This window comes from Indicator indicator, chromosome 1 (assembly GCF_027791375.1).
Source record: "Indicator indicator isolate 239-I01 chromosome 1, UM_Iind_1.1, whole genome shotgun sequence".
NCBI classification, from domain to species: Eukaryota; Metazoa; Chordata; class Aves; order Piciformes; family Indicatoridae; genus Indicator; species Indicator indicator.
The window spans coordinates 92043841-92069609 of NC_072010.1; the positions used below are offsets into that span (position 1 = coordinate 92043841).

General features: G+C 38.9%; 1 protein-coding gene across 2 annotated transcripts in view; it reads right to left on the reverse strand.

Moving 5' to 3' along the window:
* The window catches only part of GSK3B (glycogen synthase kinase 3 beta), a 145508-nt gene that overhangs the window by 73225 nt on the left and 46514 nt on the right, over positions 1 to 25769 (reverse strand). For both annotated transcript variants that reach the window (XM_054400487.1, XM_054400479.1), the window contains exon 2: positions 17540 to 17733. In XM_054400487.1, the coding sequence (XP_054256462.1) occupies positions 17540 to 17733 (194 nt within the window). The remainder of the gene's footprint in view (positions 1 to 17539; positions 17734 to 25769) is intronic.

Here is a 25769-nt window from a genome sequence, read left to right on the forward strand (position 1 = left end):
CATCCTCCTGTGGAGTGCTTTTGTTCCTGCAGCTAGGACACATGGGTGGCTCAGTAGACACCACATGATTTAAAAGCCTGCCACCCAAAGCACAGAGATTACCCAGAATAAAGTTTAACACATTTACTAGGCTGCAAAGTGCACTGATTCAAGGGCTGATTCACAGTCACTTAGAAGTTTTTGCTGCAGGGGCAGCAAGTGCAATTGCCATCTGCCACTGCCACAGAAGCCTTCTCTCTTTAGCTCTTTCAAGGATCTATTCACTAGCCCCGCTGTCAGATAACTGGATGCGACTACAGAGTTGAAGTTAGACCAGCAAGTTTTCAGGGAAGGAAAACCAAAAAGCTGAAGTTATAGGTGGGAAACAGAGGAAGTAGTGGCAGAAGCCAGAAGGATTCTGGCTTCCACCTTGCCCTTGGATATAACCCTGCAGCTAATAAAAAGAAGAAATGGTAAAACCAAGATGCTAAGGGAACAAAACTTGCTCAGACCCATCATCTTGGCACCAAATGACCCAACAGTTCAACAGCAGCCATCATTAGATGCTTCCAAGATGGGCTCAAAAAAAAAAAAAAAAAAAAGCTTAGTTTCTAGACATTTGGGACCCCAAAACCTGAACACATGGACAATTTACTTCTTGTAATTAATTTTCAAATATGCATTTGTAAAATGCAAGAGATTCAAGGACTTTATGTCACTGTGAGAAAGTCAATCACATAAATTATGTCAGAAAACATTTTCTACATTACCTACCACTTCTTCAGTGGACTACACATTTTTTTGTTTGTTTTAACCTCTAGTAATAGAGGAGACTTTCTAAGGTAACTTCATTAAAACATCAGCTGTTAGTAGTAGTGCAAGTTGCAAGACCTTTCACTGACTGTCCACACTCCACTACCAGATCTTTTTTCTATTGTTTGGGGGGGGTGGAGGGGAGGAAATCTCCCAACTGCATACACCACACAGAACAGACCTGTTGTGGGGATGACCTGGAATTAAATAATGAATGGGAATTTGTATATAGGAACCTTGTCTCATTTGTTACAAACAGGAAAAGCCCTGTAACAGGTAACACAAAGTACTGTACAAATGGCAGGAACAGTTTCCTCTCGAAGCACTTTATCATGTTGCATTGTGAAAAATGGACCTGAATCTGCCACTAGTACATAGAATAATCCACATTAACAAGGTTTATATCCAGGACATAATGACACCTGTTTTCTTCTGCCCAGCTCAGTATTCTTAAGAGGCAAAAATTTGCCTCTTCCATCCTACATCCACTACATAAACAAATGGGGGGGAGGGAGGGGAACTGCCTATGTCTGCACTTTAGAATTAACACCAGGAAATGGAATGTGAGATAACTGTGGCAGGGGACCTGTCCTGACCCACCTTATCTCACAAACATCACCTGCAGTAAAATGAGATTGGTTTGTCCAGGCAAGCCAAGAGTCCCTTGCATGCTCACCAGTTTCACTGCTTGTTCTCCCCAAATGTGAAATTTTATTCAAACAAGGTACAATAAGGTAGAAAACATGCAGTTTTGACATGAAAGAGTTTTTTTCTGCTGTGTCCAAAAAGCTAGATATATTCAGAAATACAAGGAACATGAAAACTGGTGGCATACAGATACCAAAGAGGTTAGGTCCATCATTAGTCCCAGATTAAGTTTCTGAAGGACCCTGACTTAACGCACGGGGGTGGGGAGGGAAACCAAAGCATCTCTTGAACACCTGAGTAGCTTTTTAAGGACTGTTACACCACATTCAAGATCACCATGCTCCACAAGGCAGGAACAGTGATTCATTCCACAGGGAAGCCCTTACCATCATAGCAATGTTAAGGTACACCCTTTACAAAATGTATTCACAATGATGAGAATTGAAAAACTGAACACAAAGTTTTAAAACTACCAATCTTGTGCTATGTAAAGCACCCAAGATAATAAAAAATAACACTTTCAACACCAAAATACAATAGTGTGTCTATGCTAAAGCTTTTGTTCTCAAGACAATTTCTCTATTTCATTATGTTGTTCTTCCTCCCTTGACACTGAAGGGTATGAAAAGCAGCAGATCCTCTCTCTTTCCCATTTGCTTGTGTTTTGAGAAACATACATTAGAACAACAACCAAGGCATTAATCTTTAGAATACTAACAGCAAAATTTAGCTTAGGCCCCCTTGACTCAAACAAGACCTACCTATCACCTTTATCAAATATAGCACCCTTCACTGGGCTGGAAGTTAGGGCCTACCTTGATCTGCAGCACCTCTTACAAGTAGGAATCAGGTGTTATTTCATACTTCCATAAGAAATTACAGCAAAGATGCTGCTTGAATCAGCACCTCCCATGAGTTACCTATGTTAAGCCTTTACTGGATACACAATCCCTGTGCAGCTTTCCTAAGCAGTACAGCATCAGAGAACACTCACAAGTTTCCACATTTTCCTAAAAAACAATTGCTTTCAAAAGGCAGGTGAAATGATGGAATCTGCATGAGACCATCACTCATTCTCTTAAACTCAGGAATAGACAGCTTTATTCCACAGTTAGATATAATTGAGTAGAGCTGCAGCACAGGAAGACAAACCCAGTAAGCCAAAACATGTATGAATCAAGATGAGTTCTAGGGTGCTTCCCGGAAGCTTGAGATTTTTCTTACTTTAAAACAAAACCACCACAAACCCAAGAACAACAAAAGCTGAAAACCCAAGTTAAATACAGGAGCTTTACTACCTATTTCTACACAGAATGCTTGCTATTACCAGTCTTATGACCTTGAAAAACTAAACTCACTCAGTAATGTTTTATGTATATTCCTCCTACACATTTTAAAATATAATTCTGAACTTGTTCTCTTCACATTGAGAAAATTACAGAATCGACCCCATAAAGTGACTACAAGCCAATTGAAACAAAAAATTTAAAGGATATTGAGACCAGTTATATTTCATGGACTACTCATAATTGTGTATTTTAGAAGTGGGGAAGCAAAACAGGAAAACTGTTGTACCACTAAGTAATAATTTAATCCAGTTTTAAGGAGTCTTGTACTTCACAGTGCCTTATGTCACAGGAACCGCAGTTGCTGAAAGCTGATGCTCAAGGAATCACACAATCACAGAACGCTAGGGATTGGAAGGGAGCTCCAAATATCACAGAGTCAAACCCCGCTGCCTAGGCAGGATCACCTAGGGCAGGCCACACAGGAATGCATCTCTGATTATCGGAAGAGATCAGGGATTGGAAGCTAGAAGCTTCATCTAACTATCCAGAGTTAGTCTCTGCAGACCAACAGCCACAGGAGCAAGGTTTGCAATACTGTTCTTGGTAGCCAGAACAGTTAGTTTTTAAGAGGGAAGTTCCTGGAATAAGCCTCTGCTGACAGGAGGATTAAGCAGCAACATCCTCACTGAAAACTCAAAGAAACACTATCTGCTGCCTCGTATTTCCACGGAGTCACGTCATTCTGAGCTGAATTCATTTCAGCATGAACAATGCTTTTCCACAATTTCTTGAAATCAAACTATGTAAAGATTGCTGAGATCTTTTTGTATTCAGAATTCCAACAACACGAAATAATGAAGTTACTTTCTGGTGAGGATCTGGTACTGCCTGCTCACGCAGGCAAAGCAATATTGCTCCCTACGCATCCTAGTGTTTACCACATATGAGGTTAAGACAGAACCACCACATCTTGAGCTATATTTACATTCAGGAAAATCTAATTTAAATAGATTTTAAAGGTCAATCAGTTAAAGCATCCAAAAGTGTTTAGTTGGACAGCTGAATCCAGAAAGATCTCAGCCTAATTTAATTCCCTTTGAAACCCATTATCTGCTCAAGAAGTCATTACCTACAAGCAGATCCAAGCAGACAAGCCAGTAGGACAGGATACCGCAAGCTCAGTGCCCCACCAGGTAGGGACTTCCTACTAGCACCTGCACAGAGTGCTGTTCTCACCAGCAAGGCGGACCCTTTCCAAGAGATACTGATCAGGTTACTTCCAAAGAAGAGTCCTTATACTGTTTATCCTTCCTGCTAATTGATGGTCTTCATGCTGCCACAGAAATTGCTCAATGACTACACTGACTTATGTCTCCAACACTGCAGACAACTCTCAACATGCCCTAGTTCTTGCTGCATCTTGTATTACTTTCCTGTCCTACTAGATCTGTTACCCCTATGTAGAAGTAGGTAACTTTTAGGCAGTTACTGAAGCAGTCTTTGCCTATCAGGAAATTTATTGTAGTATCTGCAAACCATGTCCTTTTTCACTCTTTCCCAACTTATGTTGACTTTTCAGGAAAGAAAAAAAAAAAAAAAAAAAAAGAAGAACGTATGCATTGTACTAACGCTCTTGACTATTTGCTCTGGCTCTTCAAACAACCCAGTCATCTACTGTGGTTTCTAGCACACTGTAGGAAGAGCACTTCTGTTTCCTATTCTCTCATGCTGCTGCTTTTGGAGGCATCTAAATGACAAGTGAATAGTGTTAATACCCCCAGTATAATCAAGGGAGATCCAGGTCTTAGAGACAGGCAATTCCTAGTACAGGTTACTGTGATGTAGATCTAATAGAAAAACCTAACCTAGAAAGAATATAGTACAATTTAAAAAAACCAAACAAAACCCCCAAACACAACCAAACCCAAACTAACTACAAAGCTACAATGCTTCTAATCATTGACTCAACTAAAAAGTACCAGCTTCTACCGTTTTCTAATTTTATAACTTAGAATTGCTCACTATTTTTAAAGTATGTTCTGTAGAGAACCACAAAGGAAAAAACAATTAAGTATACGTCCCCATTTTTAAGAATTCTTGAGAAATCTGTGCTCAACTCAGATGTCCTGCTCTACGTCCTGTCATTCCCTGTCAGACTTCGTCAGAAATGTGCTCATATGGTTATTCAATATCCAAAACAACAGCATCCACATAAGACACTGAATTGATTGTACTAACGTTCCCTAGCCTATGCATTGCATTTTGGAGCAGTAAACTCCAAGGTGCTCATTTGCATTCCTGCACACTTACTACTAATTCCCATGTTAGTCAGCAGCACATCTTTTTACAGTTTCCTGTATTACTTAACAGTAAAACCAAGCTTCTGTACTAAGGTACCTTACTGGGTTAACACAGTCAATATGAACATTCACTATGAACTTTAAAAGAAAAAAAGAAGTCCTCCTCTGTACACCTGCAGGAAGAGCATACAACTGGTGGACAGCATGGGTGGGAGCTCAGGAAGACTATGCTTGCAGCCCCACAACACACTGCACTGCTCCATTTCAGGGACTAAGTAACCAGCAACAAAGTGATTACATTCATAATAAATAAACATGCTTGCACTGTTACACTCACCTGGTATAAATGAGATGTCTGTTTTCAAGCCCAAAACACTTTGTGCAACCTTTATGACTCATCTGTCTGATGACATTAAACTAATGCACAAGATGAATGCACAAGGGCCTGCAAGCTCAGTCTGATAAGCAGATTCTCGGACAAATCTTCAAATGAAGAAAGAAGCAGGGAAATCTTTAAAAGATATTGAGTCAGACATTCTGGTTTTGTGCTCATTTGATAAAATTTAGAAGGGAAATCTAGAAGGGAACTATATCCCAGGTCTCTGCAACAGAATGACATCTGACTTAAAAACAAAACATCCAATTACAATCAGATTCAGCTGTTCTACATAAGCATTGCCATGATTCAGTGATTCATGCTGGATGTTTGTGTTTTGACTAGTTAGCTCAGGACTAAATAGTCTAATCACCAGGGCTGGGCTTTCAAAGGAACAGCACAAATGAGGTGAAATAGGCACTTACTTGGCCTGTAACAATTAGATCTGGCTTCAAATTTAGAAGCACTGGAGAATATAGGTGTATGTATCCTGGGTATTTGCATCATGACACATAGAGGAGTCTTGATTACTCATCCCAGTTCATTATACCAGGCACTACATAAACAAAAACCCACCCTGAAGAAAGCAAACTGCATTTCACTTAGTTAAAAATTTGCAACATATACTTAAAAATACAATTAACTCCATGCCTCACATTTCACCCTACAGAAGGGTGAGGTCCCTTCCTTGCCCCTGTCCAAAACACAATATGAACGCAAGACAATCTCTTTATGGACATAACTCTTTACAATTTAAAGGAACTATCAGCACAGTACCAAAGCATCAAGCCCTGTAATTAGTTTTCCTTGATTGAGTTCCTGGAAATGTAATGAGAAATGTATATTTCTTCTTCTGGGTTATTGCATGATATAACTCTTACTAAGCTGCTTAAAATCAAATTCAGTTTTATATCCTGCAGTGCTCATACAGGAGGTCTAGGTCATCCAACAAAACCTCGGAGTCTCCATCATCCTTCAAGATTAGTCCTGGGCACCGAATTTCATTGCATAACGCAGACAGAAAACATGAAGGGCAAAAAGCCAAACTACAGCAGGACATAAAGACAAAACAAACTTTTCCTGGAAAATGTACAATATAAAGTAGCAGATAAATAATTCTTTGCATTGTACAGGCTTAAATTGTGTTGTTCACTCACATCTCTTCTCAGTTTTCCCAGGAAAAACCAGCAGCGTTGCTAATTCTAGAATATGCCTGACAGTCTGAAGTGCTTCTGTCTCTGCACTACAGATGCTTGACGAAACATTTAAAATAGCTTCCTTTTATTAGTTTTCCTATGCCTTGGTACTAATTTTCAGAGCAGCAATGGGCAGTGCATATTGCCTTTAGCAACAAAGAAAACAATCACCAATTATATGGCTCTCGAAGCTTTGAAATGGTTTTCCAGAAGAAACATGCCAGCTGGTTCTAAAATGTCATGTCTACACAGGAAAACAAAGTGGCACTCAAAAATAATTCCTTTTTCTACATTTGCTTAAACCTTATTTTGTTTACTGAATTTTATTCACCCCTCTTCAAAGAGGGACTAGGAACAAAACCCAAAACAAACAAAAAAAGTCATAATTTGTGGTGTTAAGGGACATGGTTTAGCACCAGGACTGGTAGAGCTATATAAGGGTTGAACTTGATGATCCTAAAGGACTTTTCCAACCAAAACGATTCTGATTCTATTCTATTATTTGAAAGATTTTAAACACAGCCAAAAGGGATGAACTGTAAGACAGTACTGGAGAGCACAGCACAGCTGTCTTTGGTGGCACATGAACAAAAACATCTGTGCCCACTCTTTTGTTTCAGGATGTCTCTGTTGAGCAGTAGGTGGATCTTGTCTGTCCTTCCCATGTCTGACATTTCATCAGTTATCCCTTCTTTTCCCTCCAGTGTACAGCTATTGCAGCAGAATATTTGAATAAGTAACAAATACTGAGTTCAAAAAAAGGCACATAATTTTAAACATCCAAAATGGTGTTCCCTGGCAAAACCTGAAGCCAAATTACTTCACGATATATTCCAATCGTGCTCTAACAAGGGCATGTTGCATCAAAGATAATTTAACCAAGCATCACAGAAAGAAGCAACTGAGCCAGAGGTACAGTGTTGCTAGACATAAAAAGCATTTATGCTAAATCTTCTGTAGCCAGGCAATCTCATGCTATGGGACTTCTAAAAGAGAATACACAATGGCACAACAAAAAAACCTTAAAATAACTACATGCACAAAATATCCAAGTAGTCTCAAAGAACCATTTTTACCTCAACAAGCACCAGCTAATCTTCTAATTATACTCTACACAATACTATTCTCCTAAGTGGAAGACAGGTGTAGAGGGTTCCCACTGGGACATCACTTGCACCCAACATCCACTTTAATAGCCAAGCTCTATACTGAAGCAGCATTACCTAACTTTCAAGAGCATTACACGTGCCTACTCCCTGCTTGTTCCTCTTAGCTAGAATTGCAAGAGTTAAAAAAAAAAAATACACCCCAAAAAAAACACCTTAAATCATCTGTCTTGGAATTTACAAATTAGCTCATACTGTAGCTTATTACTAAACCCCTGAGCTTCAAAACAACTTGAGGATTGACTTCTCTTTTTAAATGACAGAGCTCAGGCTGCACGCCACATCAAGTAGCCCTTGATTATCAACCTGCAAACAGTTGCACACTTAGAAAGGGGCTGCTCCATTTCTATGCTAAAAGGGTACCAGTGGCAACTAGTACATAATTGATTTTTAAATGAGAATAGCAAAATCTGGCAAATTTTTTGGGCTGATGGAGCAATCTCAGTGGCGAATATCCAATGACAGGATATACTCTAAAGAAAGAAAAGACGCATTAATCTACGTAGTAATGCTCCTGAAAAAGCTGTCACAGACATCCTCATAGAACACCACACCCACATTTGTCACAGCTGCTTTTGAAGACCATCACCGCACCCCAAAAATAAAGAATGTTAAAGCCAGCTTTCACCTTAGCTACACAGATTTATGAATGAAAATATGTCCCCAAACAAGGCTCCCTCTGAGCAGAAGCAAAACTCTGATGTTCAAACATGAACAACAAAGAAATTATCCCTACTGCATGCAGAACTACTGCTTTTCTATGCCAGTCTTTCTCAGGCATTTAGGCAGCGAAGCTGAAAAGTCAAAAGGAAGGTGTCTTTTGAAAATGGAACTTAATTCAGCCAGGAGCAGGAATTCTGCAGCATCTTTAACTATACTTGCATGGTTATAGTATATCGTCAGTGTGGAGCAGAGTTATAGCTATTTATGTGCTTTGAACTACACATTTCCATACTTCAATGGGTTCAGACTTCTTTTAAACTGTAGTCTTCACTCTCTATGACATTATTTCAGAATAGCATCCCTACAATGTTACTCTTTTTCAATCTTTGTATCTCAAAGTAGTCTCCATCTTAATTTAGGACTATATGTATGGAATATGTATTTCATTGTGTGTGTATATATATATATACACACACACGTATGTAATTTCCTGAACATCAGACATGCGAAATCACTTCCTTTAGTAGACACAGGAAAATAGGAAATAAACCAAAGCATTATTACAGCAGCTATATGAATTATATGAAGTATCAGGACAAAAGACTTTTAATAAGCTTAATATATCTAAAGGCTCTTTCAGTTGTTCAGTAGATTCACATAGATAGGTCTAATTTTAGTCTCAAGTTGTACACTAGAAGTGGATGAGAAGAGAGAAAACTGACCACAAAAACAGCTGTCTTGTTTTAAAATGCCATCTTTGGTCCTAGAAACGCCCAAAATTCAAAATAAATAGCCTCCTCGGACTATGGCATGTACCTACACAAATGCGCCATTCTAGCATCCACAGGGGGAGAGGGAAAATGCCCTCCATGGCAGTTTTGATGCCTCCATTTCAAAAGAACATATTTTTACAACATATTTTTACCACCATGTAGATTTCCACATGGCAACATGTGGAAACATTTCTACATGCACATACTGCCACACTGCAGATGAAGAGCACTTCCTCCTCTTCCCCAGGTTAACTGCAGCTGGATGCAACTGCATTCCCTGGGCATCAATTTCCAGTCCAGCTCCCCAGCTAAAAAAGAAAACTGAAATCAGTGCCCTTAACACAAACTCCAATTCATCTCCATGTGGCAAACTGAAGGCCTATTTTGCATTAACACCTATCATGCACCCAATTCATCAGATTAGAAAAGACCTGTAGAGAAAAATAGCAACAGAAGTTATTTCATTATACAGACTAACGTAATACGATGTGAAGATGTTGATTAGCCCTTTTAGATATCTTCCAGACGACAGAAGTATGTCCAGGGAGCTTTCAGCTGATACAACGAACAATAGACTGCTTACTTGAAAGACTGCCAAAAGCAAGAGTACAAACTGGTTTTTGGTTTGCTAACAAAACTTAACTGTTTGAAAAATCAGAAAATAGAAGGAAATACATGGTTATGAGTGAGAATTCAGATATCTACCCAGCCTCTTTGTGCTGTGAACAGACAGGCCATACAATTGCAATTACAGGTAAGCAGCAGAATTAGACTCTGATATCCTGGCTTTCAGGACACAGGTCAAATATTGCTGCAAGAAAAGCTGTTATCTTGGCAGACATCTGATAATAAGATGGACTAGAACTACAAATTTGGCTTCTGCACAAGAATTAAAGCATAGACTTGAAGAAACTATCTAGAACTGAGCACAGGCCTACAGCTCTTCAGAACATGGGCAAATACCCTAAATACATCTCCCATTCTGCAAGTCATAGCCTTTAAGAGGGACTGCAAACCTTCAGATAGAAATAGGTAGGACTAGAGGGATAGCTTTGAAGAGGCTTTGAGTCAGGCTCAGGTATTTTTCTTACCCTAGTTTTATAAACATTCACAGTATTTGCTAAAGTCAGTGGAAAATATTTTCAGCCTTCCTTCTCTACTTATGACAAGACATTGCATTAAAGAAGAACACAAGTGTGTTGTTTTGGATGCTCCTTCTAGCTGTTTAACAATAAAATTAAGGCATTCTTTTAAGAGTGCCACCTCCATAATGGTCTTAAGAACAGTAATTCACTATTCCTCAGATCTTCAAAGTAGCCAAAATGTGCAAGTCTTCAAAGACTTAAAAGAAAGGCAATTAAATGTTATTATTTCTCATCATGTCTCTCCTTTGTGACTTATCCCATGGGTGCTTCCAAGCCAATTAAGATACCGTAAATAAAAAAGACATTAGGTCTTACAGATTAATGTTTGAATATTCAAAAATCCTTAGATGGGAGATAAGAGAAAGCTCAGCTAGCTCACACAGAGATTAAATTAACAGAGAAAGTGCAGTCCTTAGTTCAGTGGAAGCATGTGCAGATGCCAAGAGGTCACAGAGAAAGACGATCAGGAATACATCAGAGCAGGTTCAACCTCTACGTTGTACTCATGACAAACCACCAAATTGAGATGAAGACCTGTGTGTTGTAACTTCCAACTTCTTCTCTAGAGAGCAGAGGGGTGGAGGGCTAGGAGGGGTGGGTTAAAGTATCTCACTCGGACACTGTGTGCTTGAAAGGGTCTACAACTCAGTTCTATGTGGTATCTCAGTTTTCAGCAGTAATTGTGGCTTCTCTTTGACTACAGAGTTAACATTCTCATGGCAGAGCAACAATACATAGGAATATATCTGGAGAAAAGAAGGCTTCTCCCTCGCTACAATGGCCTGAAACGGTTCAGTCTCTTCTCCCTAGTAACAATTGATAGGACAAGAGGAAATGGCCTCAAGTTGTACCAAGGGAAGTTTAGGTTGGATATTACAAAAAACCATCTTGACTGAAAGGGTTCCCAGATACTGGAACAGGCTCCCCAGGGAGGTGGCTGAATCCCTATCCCTGTAAGTGTTTAAAAGACAGATGTGGTGCTGAGGGGTATGGTTGAGCACTAACCTTGGTAGAGTCAGATAATGTCAGGACTCAATGACCTTAAGGGACTTTTCCAACCAAAGTGATTCTATGATTAGGAGCCTGAAGGAAAGATTTGCTAAAACCTTGAAAGAGAAGAAGATGCTTCTTGCATTGTCTGAACCTCGCAAAGAGAGATCAAACCTGCACTGAAGAGACTGTGACTCATTTTCCCTCAAAGCTTTTCAGCTGGATACCCCAAGAAGTTAATCAAAAGACCTTGTCAAACTGTGATGGTTTGAAACTGTCTTTTTAATTTTTCCTTGCAAAGTTCAGAACAGAGAAAGTGAAAGAGTGTAAATAAGTCACTATTGGGTGTAAGAAAGCAAAATACTGATTGCTCTAAACACTTCCATTGGACAGATAGAAATGTTTAAGAACTATTACCCAAAACAAAGTAGGCATTCTGCACATTCTGCGTTCGGCAGTGGGGGCAGTTGCTGGGCTGTCTGGCTGCTGTTTCTTCTTCTCTTCTGGCTGAAGATAACACGTACTGACCTTGGCAGCTAAGTTAACAACTTTCTGCTTAACAAACTCTGCTTCTCTGTCCAGGGGGGTCTGGGGGGAAGCTCCTGGGAGAGAGAGAGGCCCCTTTGGGAGGGTCCCCTTGGGGGGAAGCAAAGGGAGATCAGTTGTGCTTTTCTGTTGATTGTATACATTTGTAAGTGTTGTGAATTTTGTATATTTGTACATATTCACTGCATTTCATCATAGATTTTAGACTCTGCTTGTAAATACAGCTTTTCATTTGCTTCCAGACTGAGCTAGCCTGGTTATTGTCGGTAGGGGGGGGAAATTTCAGCTCACACCGACACACAAACTCCCATTTATTTGTCAGTCTATAGACATGATTATCCAAGGCCAAGCTTACACACTGAATAAAACACTTTTTTTTTTGCTTCTATTGCTTTCAGGTTAAGAGGTACATCCCTCCTCAAATCAGCTACCCTAACAGTAACCTGTTTAGTGACTGAAGCCCCATGAAAAGGCAGACTTTTTTCATTGTAATACTACCTGCTGCATTTTAAACAGCCAAGGATAAGGGAGAGACAAGAACTAAGTCAGGTAGGGTCAGTCAAGAGTAGAACAAAGTAAATGCAATTTAAAGTCAGACTCCTACAGTGATCTGTTAACAACAGATTCTGTGAGCAAAAGATACATATCTCATTAGTCATCAGATTCATACTTCTTGTACATGCGTGTTTACAGAACGGCACTTTCAACCACAACCAGGGACATGCAACCTATTTAAAAAGAAAGGGTCAGACTGAATTGTTGAGTGCTTTAAACAGAAAAGTCTCTTGAAAAAAAGTTAACTTAAGCTAAAAATTCAATCATTTTTCAGCAGGAATTCCTCCTTGTGGGTTTACATTTTTCATGTGAGCTGTTATAATCAAAGCTGTGGTTATTAAGTCAGCACAAACAACATATATGGGCTACACTGAAAAGGGATCTTTTTACACTTAGTAGCTTCATACATTGGAAGCAGGATCTGAAGGAAATCTGCTGCTCTTTCAGAAGCATTTCAAATAGCTCACAAAAGTCCACACAGGACAGAAAGAGAGAAACCAGAACCTCAGCATAGACTTATTTTTCCATACTTCTGATTTATTGGGATTTAAGGCTCTCATTAACATTGAGATTTACTGTTTCAAGAAACAAGCATGCAAATAGTCACAATATATATTCCTTCCATAGCTTAAAAACAAAGAGCATTAACTCTTCCATGGCCTCAGCTTTATCAGTGCAGTGCTTCGTGTTTATGGACTGTAAGGGCCTTAGTCTGACATCCTCTCACACTCCAGAAGATCTGCCTATTTAAATAACTCAGGCAACTAAGCCACAGGCACACACAGTTGCTTTAGTAGACCTAGGCAGTCCTGAGTAATTTGACAGACTGGAAGGCACAAATGGTTCTCGTTACAGAATCTGGCTTTCACTTACTGCATGCTTCAGGTCTGTGTGAGCCACTGACAAGAGTTTTGATGCCCAATCTAGACTGTCTTAAAAAGTACAGGATTATTAAAGACTCTCCTGATCATCCAGATGGCAACAGCTTAGCACTAAAGCAGAAACACCACATACTGCAATTCAGATATGAAGAATTTAAGTATTTTTTTCTCAGTTAGCTGAGAAATTTCTAGCAATTCATTCATTCATTACAATAGGATTTCTTAAGAATGAGCATGGAATGACAGAAATAAAAACTAGACTAAGAATTTCCTATTTGTACTAAAATATGTGCTTGTTCATTATTTCCTTTTACAGAATCAGACAGCAATGACTGACTCTTAATCTGTCAAATATTTCAATGAACATGCCAAAAGTAGTCCAACTAAATTTATGATACTGGTATTTTCTTTTCAAGCATTACAATTATTTTGGTAGTTAAAGGCCTGCACACACAGTTGAAAACAATCAAAAATATTATAAATAATTTAACTGTACCTATCTTAATGCTTTGCATGAGCACCTATTCTTACACATCTGTGGGACACAAGCAAAAACACAGCACAGCTCTGTGAAAGCTGAGACAACCTTTAGGAAATTCTGCCATTTGAATGGATTTGGGCTCCAGAAGTTTCTGAAAAGTTACCTTATAACATTTTGCAAAGAAAAGCCTCTCTCCCAAGATTGTTAAACTTGTAACAGGAAAAACCAACAAACAAAACCAAAAAATCCCATAAAGAAAGTATGATCCTCCATACTGACTAGAACCAAATTCAGTGGTCCCACAAATTGATAAACAGCATGTAGTTTGTGAACTCACTTAAATGTCACATAATTGCGCAAGTTACATAAAATCCTCACACTTACTACAGAGACCTAACTTAATAAAGGCCAAACAACCACAAATCAAAATTAAGCATAAATATCTACACTTTATTTATTCCACTCAGCCATTTATCTGTCTTTAGTGCAGCAATTCTATTGCTCTAGGTTACATGGAACTTTAGACATACTCATTTTAGCACCCAGAGCACTTCAGAGACCCTGTTTAAAACATAGCCATGCCCGAACCGCACTGGTAAACTGAAAAACCACTTAACTGCAAAAAGGGAGTAAAAGTAGCAGGACTGCAAACTACCTTAGCCATCATAGAAATTGTAATAATCAACTCTTCAGACATTTCATACTCCCTTTGTTCTGGTGTAGACCAATGCTGCTTCCACTTCAGTGAAGGCTGATGAGAAACTTGTCACAGCAATGGAAATAAGGAAAAAAAAAATACAACCACCACCCCTTCCCCCCCCATAATTCCAATTTTCTAGCTAGTTTTAAACCTGAATGAAAGTATCTCAAATTCCTGACAGAGATATGAAAATTGGCAACTTGATGAGTTTTCAAGATCTTCACAACAAACTCCCTCCACATTCACAAAATTCAGAAGGAACCTAGAAGTTACTCTCTTGGGACTTCCTAAAGTTTCTGAATTGTGCCCTTTAAAGTTTCAAGACTTTCAGCCGGATTTTCTAAAACCTTTTTTTTTTTTAAGAACTAAATCACAACAAGGGAATTATACTACATATACCAAGATAAATGCACAAAATAGAGATAAGCAGGCACTAGCTTGAAGCATAGAGCTGAAAGTTTCATTGATGACACCCACTTCAGAAACAACTTCCATGATTGACATTCCTCTTGTTGCTTCTCCACTACTGGGACCAGGGCAGGCAGGGATTTCTGAAGTGCTCCCTCTCAAGCTTATAAAGTTGACTTCAACAAGTTACTGTCACCTTTGTCTACAATGATGTTTTCCTCATCACTGCCAAAGAGGTGTACATTAATGAGGGAAGAGTATCTGATCCAGCATTTATACCCTATATCAGGCACTCCCAAAGAGTAGCATACCATGAAGTAATTGTATGCTATTCTTGATATCAGATACATATCTCCAGCTTCCAAATCTGTCCAGGCTGAGGCTTTTATCCAGCCTGGAAGAATTCACACCTCTTGCCAACAGAACATACACTTCCAGATCAGAATGTGAAAAGAAATGGAAGGCTAAACTGATGAATTATAGGAAAAACTAGGGTGCTGAGACCAAAAGTTAGATTACGTTATGCAGTTGAAATACAAGTTTCAGATAAGAACATGGGAAAAAAAGCCTAACGTGGGATACTACTGCAGATGTGACCCATGCAAATTACAAAATCACTATGAGTATTTTTAAATTAATGCTATCTATCTGTAAATCTCCACATGTAGCTACAATTAAATCCCTGTAGTTTAGAGGTTTTAAAGCCTCCAGCGACTGGATGCTCTCAGCTTACGTCATCATGCATAGGCAATTAGTTCAGAGTCCAAACTGGAAAGAATCCTACTTGCATTTTAGTTTTTTCTTTAGCTTTTTTCCTTAAACAAAGAGAGTGTCAATATTCAAAAGATATTTTAAAAAAAATCATTTAAATACTCCAAAATAAAAAGGACAGTCAGATAAAATGACACCGGATCCATTACTGAAACAAACCTGAAGATCTACATTTTATTCTAGATACCCAATAGAGATTTATGTATAAAGAAAAAAAAATAACTGACATGTCACAAACTACTACTAACTGAATCTGAATTAATTAGTTACCACTACTAAAATTACTACTAGTAGTAACTGAACTGGGCGGGAACTAAAATACTCTGCCATGTTTTCATTCTGATGCCCTACACAACCTCAAAGTCATGAGATGGAAGAAATCAAATATTTTGGTCGAAAGCACTTTTTGATGTCCACCATGCATGACACAGTAAAGGAAATGCCTTGCCTTCCCCCTAAAACTATGCAACAGGAGGAGATGAAAAAGCTCTTTTAAACATGACTATAGGTTTAGAGCTTCTGTTATAGCTCTACCTCTTCCCTTCTTCTAAAATAATCTACTCTTACAGCATATTGCTTGCTCCCCAGCAATAATTGTCTTCTTCAACAGATAATCAGTTCAGAAATAACTCAGATGTAAGAACAATGTAAGAACTTCACATGCTTTTCCAACTAGAAATTAACACAATGTTGCATGATTACATTAAACCTATCTTTCCTTTTCCATTCTTCATCTAATGCATCTGTGATATGATGATGCCTGTGGTGATGACAGACTCAAAAGCCACAGACCAATTCCTTCAAAACATTTCAAAAGAATTATTTTGCTGCCAAAACAGGACACAATTACAAACATCACCAGTGAAGTTAGCTGTGTATGAAGTTTTACTGAAAAAAGAAAAGAGATGATACTTCTAGCCTTTAGAAGTAGTTCTACAACTAACAGTAAGTATCAAATTGTAAATAAGTTTCAAATCATTTAAATATGTATCAACTTCCCAGTTTTAAGCTCAGACGTTTGTATCCAGACCTCATCGACAGGCACAAAAGCTGTGGCCTTCAGATCCTAAACCCCACACTACTAATTTCCGTTAAACCCAGTACTTTCATTCACTGCTTGCACATGTTTACCAGTGGACCACTTCACTAAATGGGAAAGCAGCCAAGCAGAACAAGTATCAAGCAAGGACTAACAGCAGTGATGAAGCTGCTGACAGTCATTAGCTTTTATTTCATTTAAGTATCACCACATAAAAATACAGCTTTTTGGAAGGCTACTTGTTCAGAATAAAGTATTACCAGTCTATTATAATTATGACCTATTAATGGTGGTTTTAAATCAGACAAAGGGAAGTAATTCATCTTCAGTTCAAACTATCCTGGGCTCAGTATTTATGTTCTTGCCTGGCTTGAAGGCTTCCCGATTGACTCAGATACAGCCTTCTACTTTGTAGGTGCAACAATGAAGAACAAATCCCAAAGGACTTTGCTCCTTCCAGCAGCTTAATTACAAATGACTGGAGAAGAGACTATACTAGAAAAAAAATGAAGCACAATCCAGGCTTTTCCCTTATTGCCACAGCTCACTGTCTGAAAAAAATATAGTTTGTACCTGGAAACAGCACCGCAACGTGAAATCCAGATTTTAGCTTCTTTTGCACAAATCCAAATAATTGTAACAGTCACTTACTGATTTTCAAGTTAAACTATATCCCTTTATCATAAACGATCTTAAGTCCTGTAAAATTTTTTATGGCTACTTATGTGTTCCAATGAAAATAATCAAAAGCATTGCCATCAAGGACATAGAAAATAAGGTAATATTCATGAAAATATTCAGAACGTATGTATAGACTCACCTTAAATCTTTTATCCTGCAGGACTTTCTTAATGGCCACAAGCTCTCCTGAATCACAGAGTTTGGCTTGGTACACAACACCAAAAGATCCATTTCCAATCACCTTGGTGTCTGTGTAGCTAACTTCTTGTGGTCGGTCTGGACCTTGTCCAGGAGTTGCCACTACTGTAGTCACTTTGCTGCCATCTTTGTCTCCTGGGAAGAAAAAGATATACAAATAATGAGAATACCTATGTAAACAAGACAAATAACACAACTCAAATAGAAGAGGGAAAGGCAAAGACTAAAATCAGCATGTACATTATAGAGAAAGATAAAAACCATGACAAAACACAAAGACAAGACCCCATCATCTAGTTTATTGCTAACAAAAATATTCCCTTTCTAGGAGCAAATAGCTCAGCAATAAAATGTGATGCATGATGAAGACCAATACCTGTTTCTATTGATTAATGTAAGTGGCATTAAACAAAGTATGGCTGGTATTATCAAAACTAAGCATTGCCTCGTATTTTCGTCTAACTGAATATACCAAGCTGTCACATACCCTGCAGAGCAGCACTCTGTCCCTATAGGCATATACCTGGCAACATAAAACAGAAGCATTGACAAAGCTTGTCACAAACCCACCTACACGTAAACCTTCAGCTTGCCTACATTAGGAAGCAAAACCTTTGCCTATGCTGGCATTGTGCATCTGAAGTGAAATCTAGGCTGCATTGTACAGCACAGCCCTGCTCCACCCTTCTTCTATGCCTGGGCTCCTTCGCAAAGAAGGGAGAAACTCACTGGGGCAAGGGAAGGAAGCTGAAGCACGAGAACAGCATGAGCTTAGCTTGCATCTTGACATGAACCTAACAGTTAGGATTATACACTCACGATGCAAGATCACAGTGGACATTGCTCAGGTGAATGTGCTGTGGCGCAGCAGCTGTGGGTTCTAGCAGCTGGCAGCCAACTACACGGGCACCTTCCCAGCCACTTTCCCATCATAAGACAAAGCCACTATTACCTACTCTCAGCACCCCTGCTACTGCAAACAGTTCTTCCCCTTGTTCCAAGTCTGGGTTTATTTTAGCTATTTTGCAAGTATACAACAGGCATTTATCATCCTTCAGATATGTTTAGGTTACAGAATCAAATAAAGTTGCAAGAAAATACAAAACCTCTTGCTGTTCCACCACAGTCATTCTGCAATTCTACAGAAACTGCAGATGCACTCTTCACTTCTACTACAAAGCTTTCCTTCTACAGCTTCCCCAGGAAGTCTTTCTCTCCACATCTCATGCATTTAGAAAGATTTTTCTAACAGGTAGTTCAAATCACCTTTAATGCAGTTTAGGCGAGATGCTCCTTGTTCAGCTCCCAGAATGCATGGAAAATAGCACAGCTCCTCCCTGCCCTCTTCCTCCTCCCCCCTTAAAATATTTGGGGGGGGGGGAAATTACTATGATAGAGAAGCTATTTCATCTATTTTCCTTCAGAGGATCTCTCTACTCACTGCTAAAAGTCTCATAAGCACACTATCCAAAACTAGACCCTGCCTTGGAGGCTTACTTCAGCTGTACCCCGAGCACGAGCAACTTTTCACCTCCAACTTACAACATACTTATTTGTACACCCCAACACAATGTTTGCAGCTTGTGCAATGCTGCAGCCTGGTTGACTCATGATCAGTTTGTGTACCAGACTCTCCTCTGCAGAGCTGCTGCCTGTCCAATCTTCATCCACTTTCCACTTACACACCTGACTGCTCTTATCAAAACCTAATATTCCACATTTGTCCTGACTGAACCACATCCAAGGTTACTTAACGCTCTCTTGCCAGCTTACCACATCCTTTGAGCAGTCACCACCAGAAGGAAATGCTACGTGAAGTTTATCTAAGAAACTGGTGAAATCCAGTGAATCCTGTGAAACTGCATAAAGATGCTGCAAAAATCCATTCTATATTTTGTCCTAATTTTATACTGAACAACTTAAAAATAAAGCACATTAGTGCTAACGGTGTCAAATTACATGCCAAGCAATACACAGCAGATATAGCCCTTCCCCAATATATTCAAAAGTTGAGATGCAGATTTACACACTTGAAAACAGAGAAACAACAAAAAAACTCCAAACAAAACCAAAACAACCAAAAAAGAGGAAAAATCAGAAATATTAATGTCTGCCAAGAGGAGAGAGAAGAGCATAAATAGCAGCAGACTAAAGCTGCAAGGAAAATTCACTCTCCTGTTTGATAACTGCAAGAAATAAATGGAAGGAAGCCAGGGAAAGAAAGAAAAAGGGGGGATGCAGTGTTGGTAAACATGTTGGAAGTGTAATTCTGATTGTAGTTCTGATTTATTTGTCCAGGTGTTCTATGGCCAGCATTGCACCTCAGTACATACAAATAGGTGACATCTGCCTTACTACAACAATCCTGTTCATTTAAAAATTAATCCCCTACTTCCCCACTTTTGGTGAAGAGCTTTTTGTCTTGTCTTGGTCAGAAGGCCAGAGTATCAAGATAACTGTTCGTGAGGTTCATTCCTCACTTTCAGAAACAGCAAGACTATTGAAGTCTTAGACGTAAAAAACTGTCCCTGGCAACACTAGTTGAGATATGAAGTATTTGATATCAGGAGATCTGCCCTAAGGACATTCCTCAGAACTGCAATTTGCTGCACATCCACAAAAGTAAACCCTGAATCTCCAATCACGTTAGATGACTCTTCCTAATGTGGCACTGTGGCAGACTGTCCAACTTCTCCAGAGCTCAAATGAGGAGCCAGTCAGCTTTACACACATTCCTGTAAGTCCATGGACAAGTAGCTCCTTGAAAGTGTAAGTACTGACGCTTTAATTTGCTACATCAAGAATTACTTTGCTTCTTTACCACAATGTTACAGAGCATTAAGCCTTGTATGTTTCTCACTGTTTCCTTCTTCCAATAAACAAGCTTTCATCTCATACCTTTCATCTCTTTGTTTTTGACTGTCAGACTTTATGGCCCCAGTGGATAAAAGCAAGCATTTGGAAACACACTCTGCTTTGGACACCTTCGATTTTAGGTCTACAATAGAACTACAACATTAAAATGAAGAAATAAAGAAGGACAGACCTAACACGAAAATAGAGTTCTTACAGCATAGCTCTCAGAGGAGCCACTGGTATTTGTCCAGAAGAAGCCACAATCTGGGGCCAAGAGCAATATGACCTAGCTTTAGTGTAACAACAAAACAGGTTCACATGACTATACAACCATCATCTAGGCAAATGATCAGGACAATCACAGAATGGCAGGGGTTAGAAGGGACCTCTGAAGAGCATCTAATCCAATTCCCCTGTGCTTGAGCAGAATCAACTAGAGTAAATCACACAGGAACGTGTCCAGATAGGTTTGAAAGTCTCCAGAGAAGGAGACTCAACAATCCCTTTGGGCACCCTGGTCCAGCACTCTCCCACTCTCAAAAGAAAGTTCTTCCTGAAGTTTAAGAGGAACCTGCTGTATTGCAGTTTATGGCCATTGCCGCTGCTCCAATCACTAGGCATCACTGAAGAAAACTCAGCCCCATCCTCATGGCCTCCGCCCTTTAGATACTGATAAGCACTGATAAGATCCCCTCTCAGTACTCTCTTTTCCAGTGGTTTGAAAACAAAGAATCCTCAATTTGTGCAAAGAAAATAGTCCAGTTACAAGACTACAGTTCATCAGAGCATCAGTACAAGCTCTATTTTCCAGTATCTTGGTGTAACTTTAGAATGGCTCATGTCATCATTTTACCTAATGCTTATAATCACTTAACCTTTCCAGATGAGTATTAATCCCATTGATTGGAATTCACCTTACACCTTTCATTGAAGGGACCTAGAGAAAGTCCGCAATGATGTTTGCCCTACATTGCTTCAGCTGTTTAGCTTCTGACCAAGCAGTACAAAAATATGTTAATGCAAATAGAGACATAGATCTATGATTCTTTTTTCCTCTCAACTGAATATACATACTCTTCTCTATATTTTGATGTTGAAGGGAAGAAACAATCAATTAATAGGATGTTTACAGCAGCTTTCTTCCTACTTCAGATACAACCTCAATCGTTTATGCTGTCTGTGAACACCACCTTTTCCTCTTTCTTTTGACTTGGCCTATCTATTTTTGTTTCCCTCCTCCATCTGCTAAACTTTCTTGCTGCCATGTGCTGAGTCCTCCCATTAGATCACAGAATCACAGGACAGTTTAATTTGGAAAAGACCTATAAGATCATCACATCCAACCATCTAATTCTACCAAGTCTGGAGCTAAACCACGTCCCTCAGTATCACATTTCTGCATCTTTGAAAGAACTCCAAGGATGAGGATTCACCTTCCCTTCAGGTAGTTACAGAGAGCCAGAAAGTCTCCCCTCAGCCTCCTTTTCTGCAGCCTAAACAACCCCAGTTTCCTCAGCCACTCCTCAAGTAGAATTTACTTAAGTTGTTTTTAAAGTCCTAAAAGAGAACCTCACAGACCCACAACATATTCTCTATGATGTCTGAGGTCACGTAGCTATCTGTCTCCACTTAATTCAGGTATCTTCAACTATCTGTTTTAATTCTCAGTGTCACCTCTCTATTAAGATATGGCTCCATATTAAGTCAATATCGACTACTTTTCCCTTCCCAAGTCTAAAGCTTCTTTCATTTTTCATCCTAAATTTGCTCAATGCTCAATAGAGTCAACAATTCGCTTCCTCATAAACCATACGTTGCTGGATGCAGCCCTTGCTAATATGAATAGTTTACAACCAGAAGCTGACAACTTGTAGAGACAAGTGACCAGAAGGTGATTGAAGTCTATCACCAATTCATGTGTTTGGTTGTTTTTTTTTTTTTCCCCCAGTCATTGATAACTGAGAAGGTCAAAAGATCTGTATACTTTGAAAAACAAATGTTTTAATAGAAAGCACAAGGAAAGTTATCTGTTAGTATCTGATGCCAACTACCAGATTAAGCTACAAAAAAACCCACCTGGCTTCTTAGATATCTGCTCATGATATGTGAAAGAAGAAGGGTCATCAGCTGCTCTGAGAGTTTTCAACCTGAGCAACATATGCTGGAGGCAACAGGCTGTCAGCAGTTATCACAGTGCTAGATGACATTTTTCTAAACATTTTTCCTGCTGCATTTTTTAAAAAGGTTAATTTAACCAAAAGCTAGTAATTATGAACTATTAGAGGGAAGAAAGTATATTAAAATCCCTACTAGTTATGAATTGCTTTACTAAACAGTTTCCCTTTTTCATCTGTAAGTGTTGCCTAGTGGAAGACAGAAGACAAATGAACTTTCAAGGACCAAATCAGGGAGACTGAGGGAAACAAGGAATGGAGACTAACAAAAAAGTATTTTTGAAACTTACCCTAAGACCTTGAAATTTTGAGAATAGCTCAGGTCAAACACTGAAGTGTGCCACTATCACCCAGAGAAAGCAGAGGCATTCATTAAATGGATACACACACACACACTTTAGCACAGGCAATGTCATCTGACTTCGTGACTGTAACTGAACACTACAATAAAGGAGTAACCATCAGATGTTACTTAAGATCAGAAAAATCTCACGATTTGTATCCAAGCATTTAGAAGAGCTAGCTAAGAAGTCTTAGAAGCTATGCTAATTTTTGAAAGGAATCAGAACACTCTCAAGAGCATCAAAGGTGGATGGGATAATTCTGAAAGTTTGACAATGACTCCAGATTATGTACCATAATAGCTACTTTAACAAATAAAGAAGCAGTAAAGCGGTTTGCACAGACTGGATTGCTGGACTCCACATTGTCAAAGAGTTCTAGGTTCATTTGGAAAAAATATTTGGAAAAACCAGAAGTGATGAAAAGTCATTGTGATTTCTGTAGGGTTTCTGACTTGCTATCACATCTTAAGTTAACAAAGAAACATGTACACAGAAAAAAACACATCAATTACTAATCAAATTATAATACACAAGCCCCTAAATTTCAATGTAACTCTGATCTAATAAAATACAGCAGCAGACCACAATAGCATTAATTTTTGGCCTCACACTTACTGCTTTTATCAACAACCTGGAAGAAAAGCTATGAAGTTCTCAGACAAGACTCAGAGAATAAAGATCAATGAAAAAGCAGCTGGCATCCCTCCATGCCAGGCACACATGAAGCAGAGGGATCCAGGACCAAAGGAGGTAAGCCAAATCAAGTAAAGCCATCCAAAGAGTGGAGGCATCAGCTCTCACTTGCAAGGTATCCTGGCAGAAATTCCTAAGTACAACGTTGCTACTGAGACCTAAAGCCATCCTTAGATGTATAAGCAGGGGAATGTCAGCAAGCATTATTTCCTCTTTGCCACCCATGCACCAGCTGCTGAAACAGTGCACTCAGCTTCTGACACCTAAAATGCAGGAGTGACGATTCAAAACACTAGAGATTCAGAAGAGCACATTACTTTGAGACTTTAAAAGCTGCAACAATTTATAAGGAGAAAGCTGGAGAATTATATCTGAAAGCAACCTGTTGAAGGAAAAGACACTTCAGAGAAGGCTCTGATTTGCAAGTAGAGAAAATACTACACAATGACTAGAAATAGCCAAAGTTTGTGACAGAACCGTAGGTGGACAAACTTAAGCAAGTATTTTTAGCTCAAGAACTCTGAAAGTTCAGGTTATTTTTGGAACACAGATTTTTATTTTAGATTGGAATCTTTCCTAAAGCATATAATAGAGCTGAGATGCAATTGCTAGGCTTGAAATAAGAAGGCCTGAACAGGATGAACATGATGACTCTCTGGGTCTTAAGAAGGTCAAGAAATTCAACATCTACAATACACTATTTTTCTTCTACCTAGCACTGATGCAACAGTGTCATAGCTCAACACTAAATACGCTGCTTTTAACAACTGTCAAAACTGCACTCAACTGAAAGAACAACAACCACCAAAGCTATAGTAGTGAAGATGAAGCAGTCATTCTTTGGCTTTAATGTTAATGATCAAATCATAGTGATGGATAATTATGTGTTAATTCACTTCACCTCCATCCATAGACAATGAAGACAAAATTCAGCATCAACTGCCAAGAACACTAAGTTTTGTAAAAGGCTTTTAAAACACTTCAACCTGAAATCAAAGTTGCTATTGCCTCTAGCTAGACATAAAGGAAAGAAAACAAATTTATTCCACTTACACCAAACGACAGTACTGCTTTTCAGACAATCAATTGCTGCGTCTTCCACCTGTAACCCAAAACCCCTAACTGTTGGTACCTCTATATTTTGTTCTAGAACTTCTAAACCAGCAATATAAGTTCAATGTACTACGTGCTAAGTTTATGCAGAAGATAACTGGGCAACGGAGTAAAAAGTAAGCACAACAGCAGTGACTGATTTCTCTCTAGCCAGAGCGCACTAAAAATTAAGCAGCAATAGCACAGAATGGCAACTTTACTAGAAAAATGAAACTCTGTAACTCAGTTGACCTCTGTATTCGTAACTTTGAGGTCAGTATGTCACAAGGAAAAAAAAAACTAAATATATTTCCAGGAAAGTGTGACATGTAATGACATACCTCACATGCCTGTATTTGATACAATAAACACAAAATTACATCAAGATGCATTTTTAAAAAATTTATCTGTTGGAAAAATAGACACCCTAAAATTTAATTAAAGGAACAGCACTTGGATTTACTGTATCTCAGTTCAGTTATTCCAAAAGTCTTTGGATCCTTAAGTTTCCCCTTTAGAGATGATCATAGTTTTCTGGGGAGGCATTCAATTCACTCTCTTTGAAAGCCTAATGCTAAAGGCTGCAAACAAGCCTTTAGGAAAAAAAAATTAAAAAATTAACCAGGTACTTATCAGGTCTCAGAACATTCACATGATAGGCTTATTAAAATGTCCACTACAAGGCCACATGAAGCGCTCAGGCACTGACTTTCTCCAGGTTTTTAGGTCTCCACTAAAGAATTCAAAACACACTACAACACAACATTGGCCATTTAGTTGTGCTGATCCATTCCAGCATAAGCTTGATCCTGAACAACTAAAAAAACAAAAAACAAAACAAACCCACCAAACAAAAAACCACCACCAAACACAAAACCAGCAAAAGGAACAAGACTGGAAGAGCCTTGTAAATCTAAGCTCAATGCCTATCATGCTGGCCATCAGATGACCTCTTCAGGATTCAGTTGTGACAGATGAAAATCAACAGCCAGCTGCTTAAACCAGCCACCAC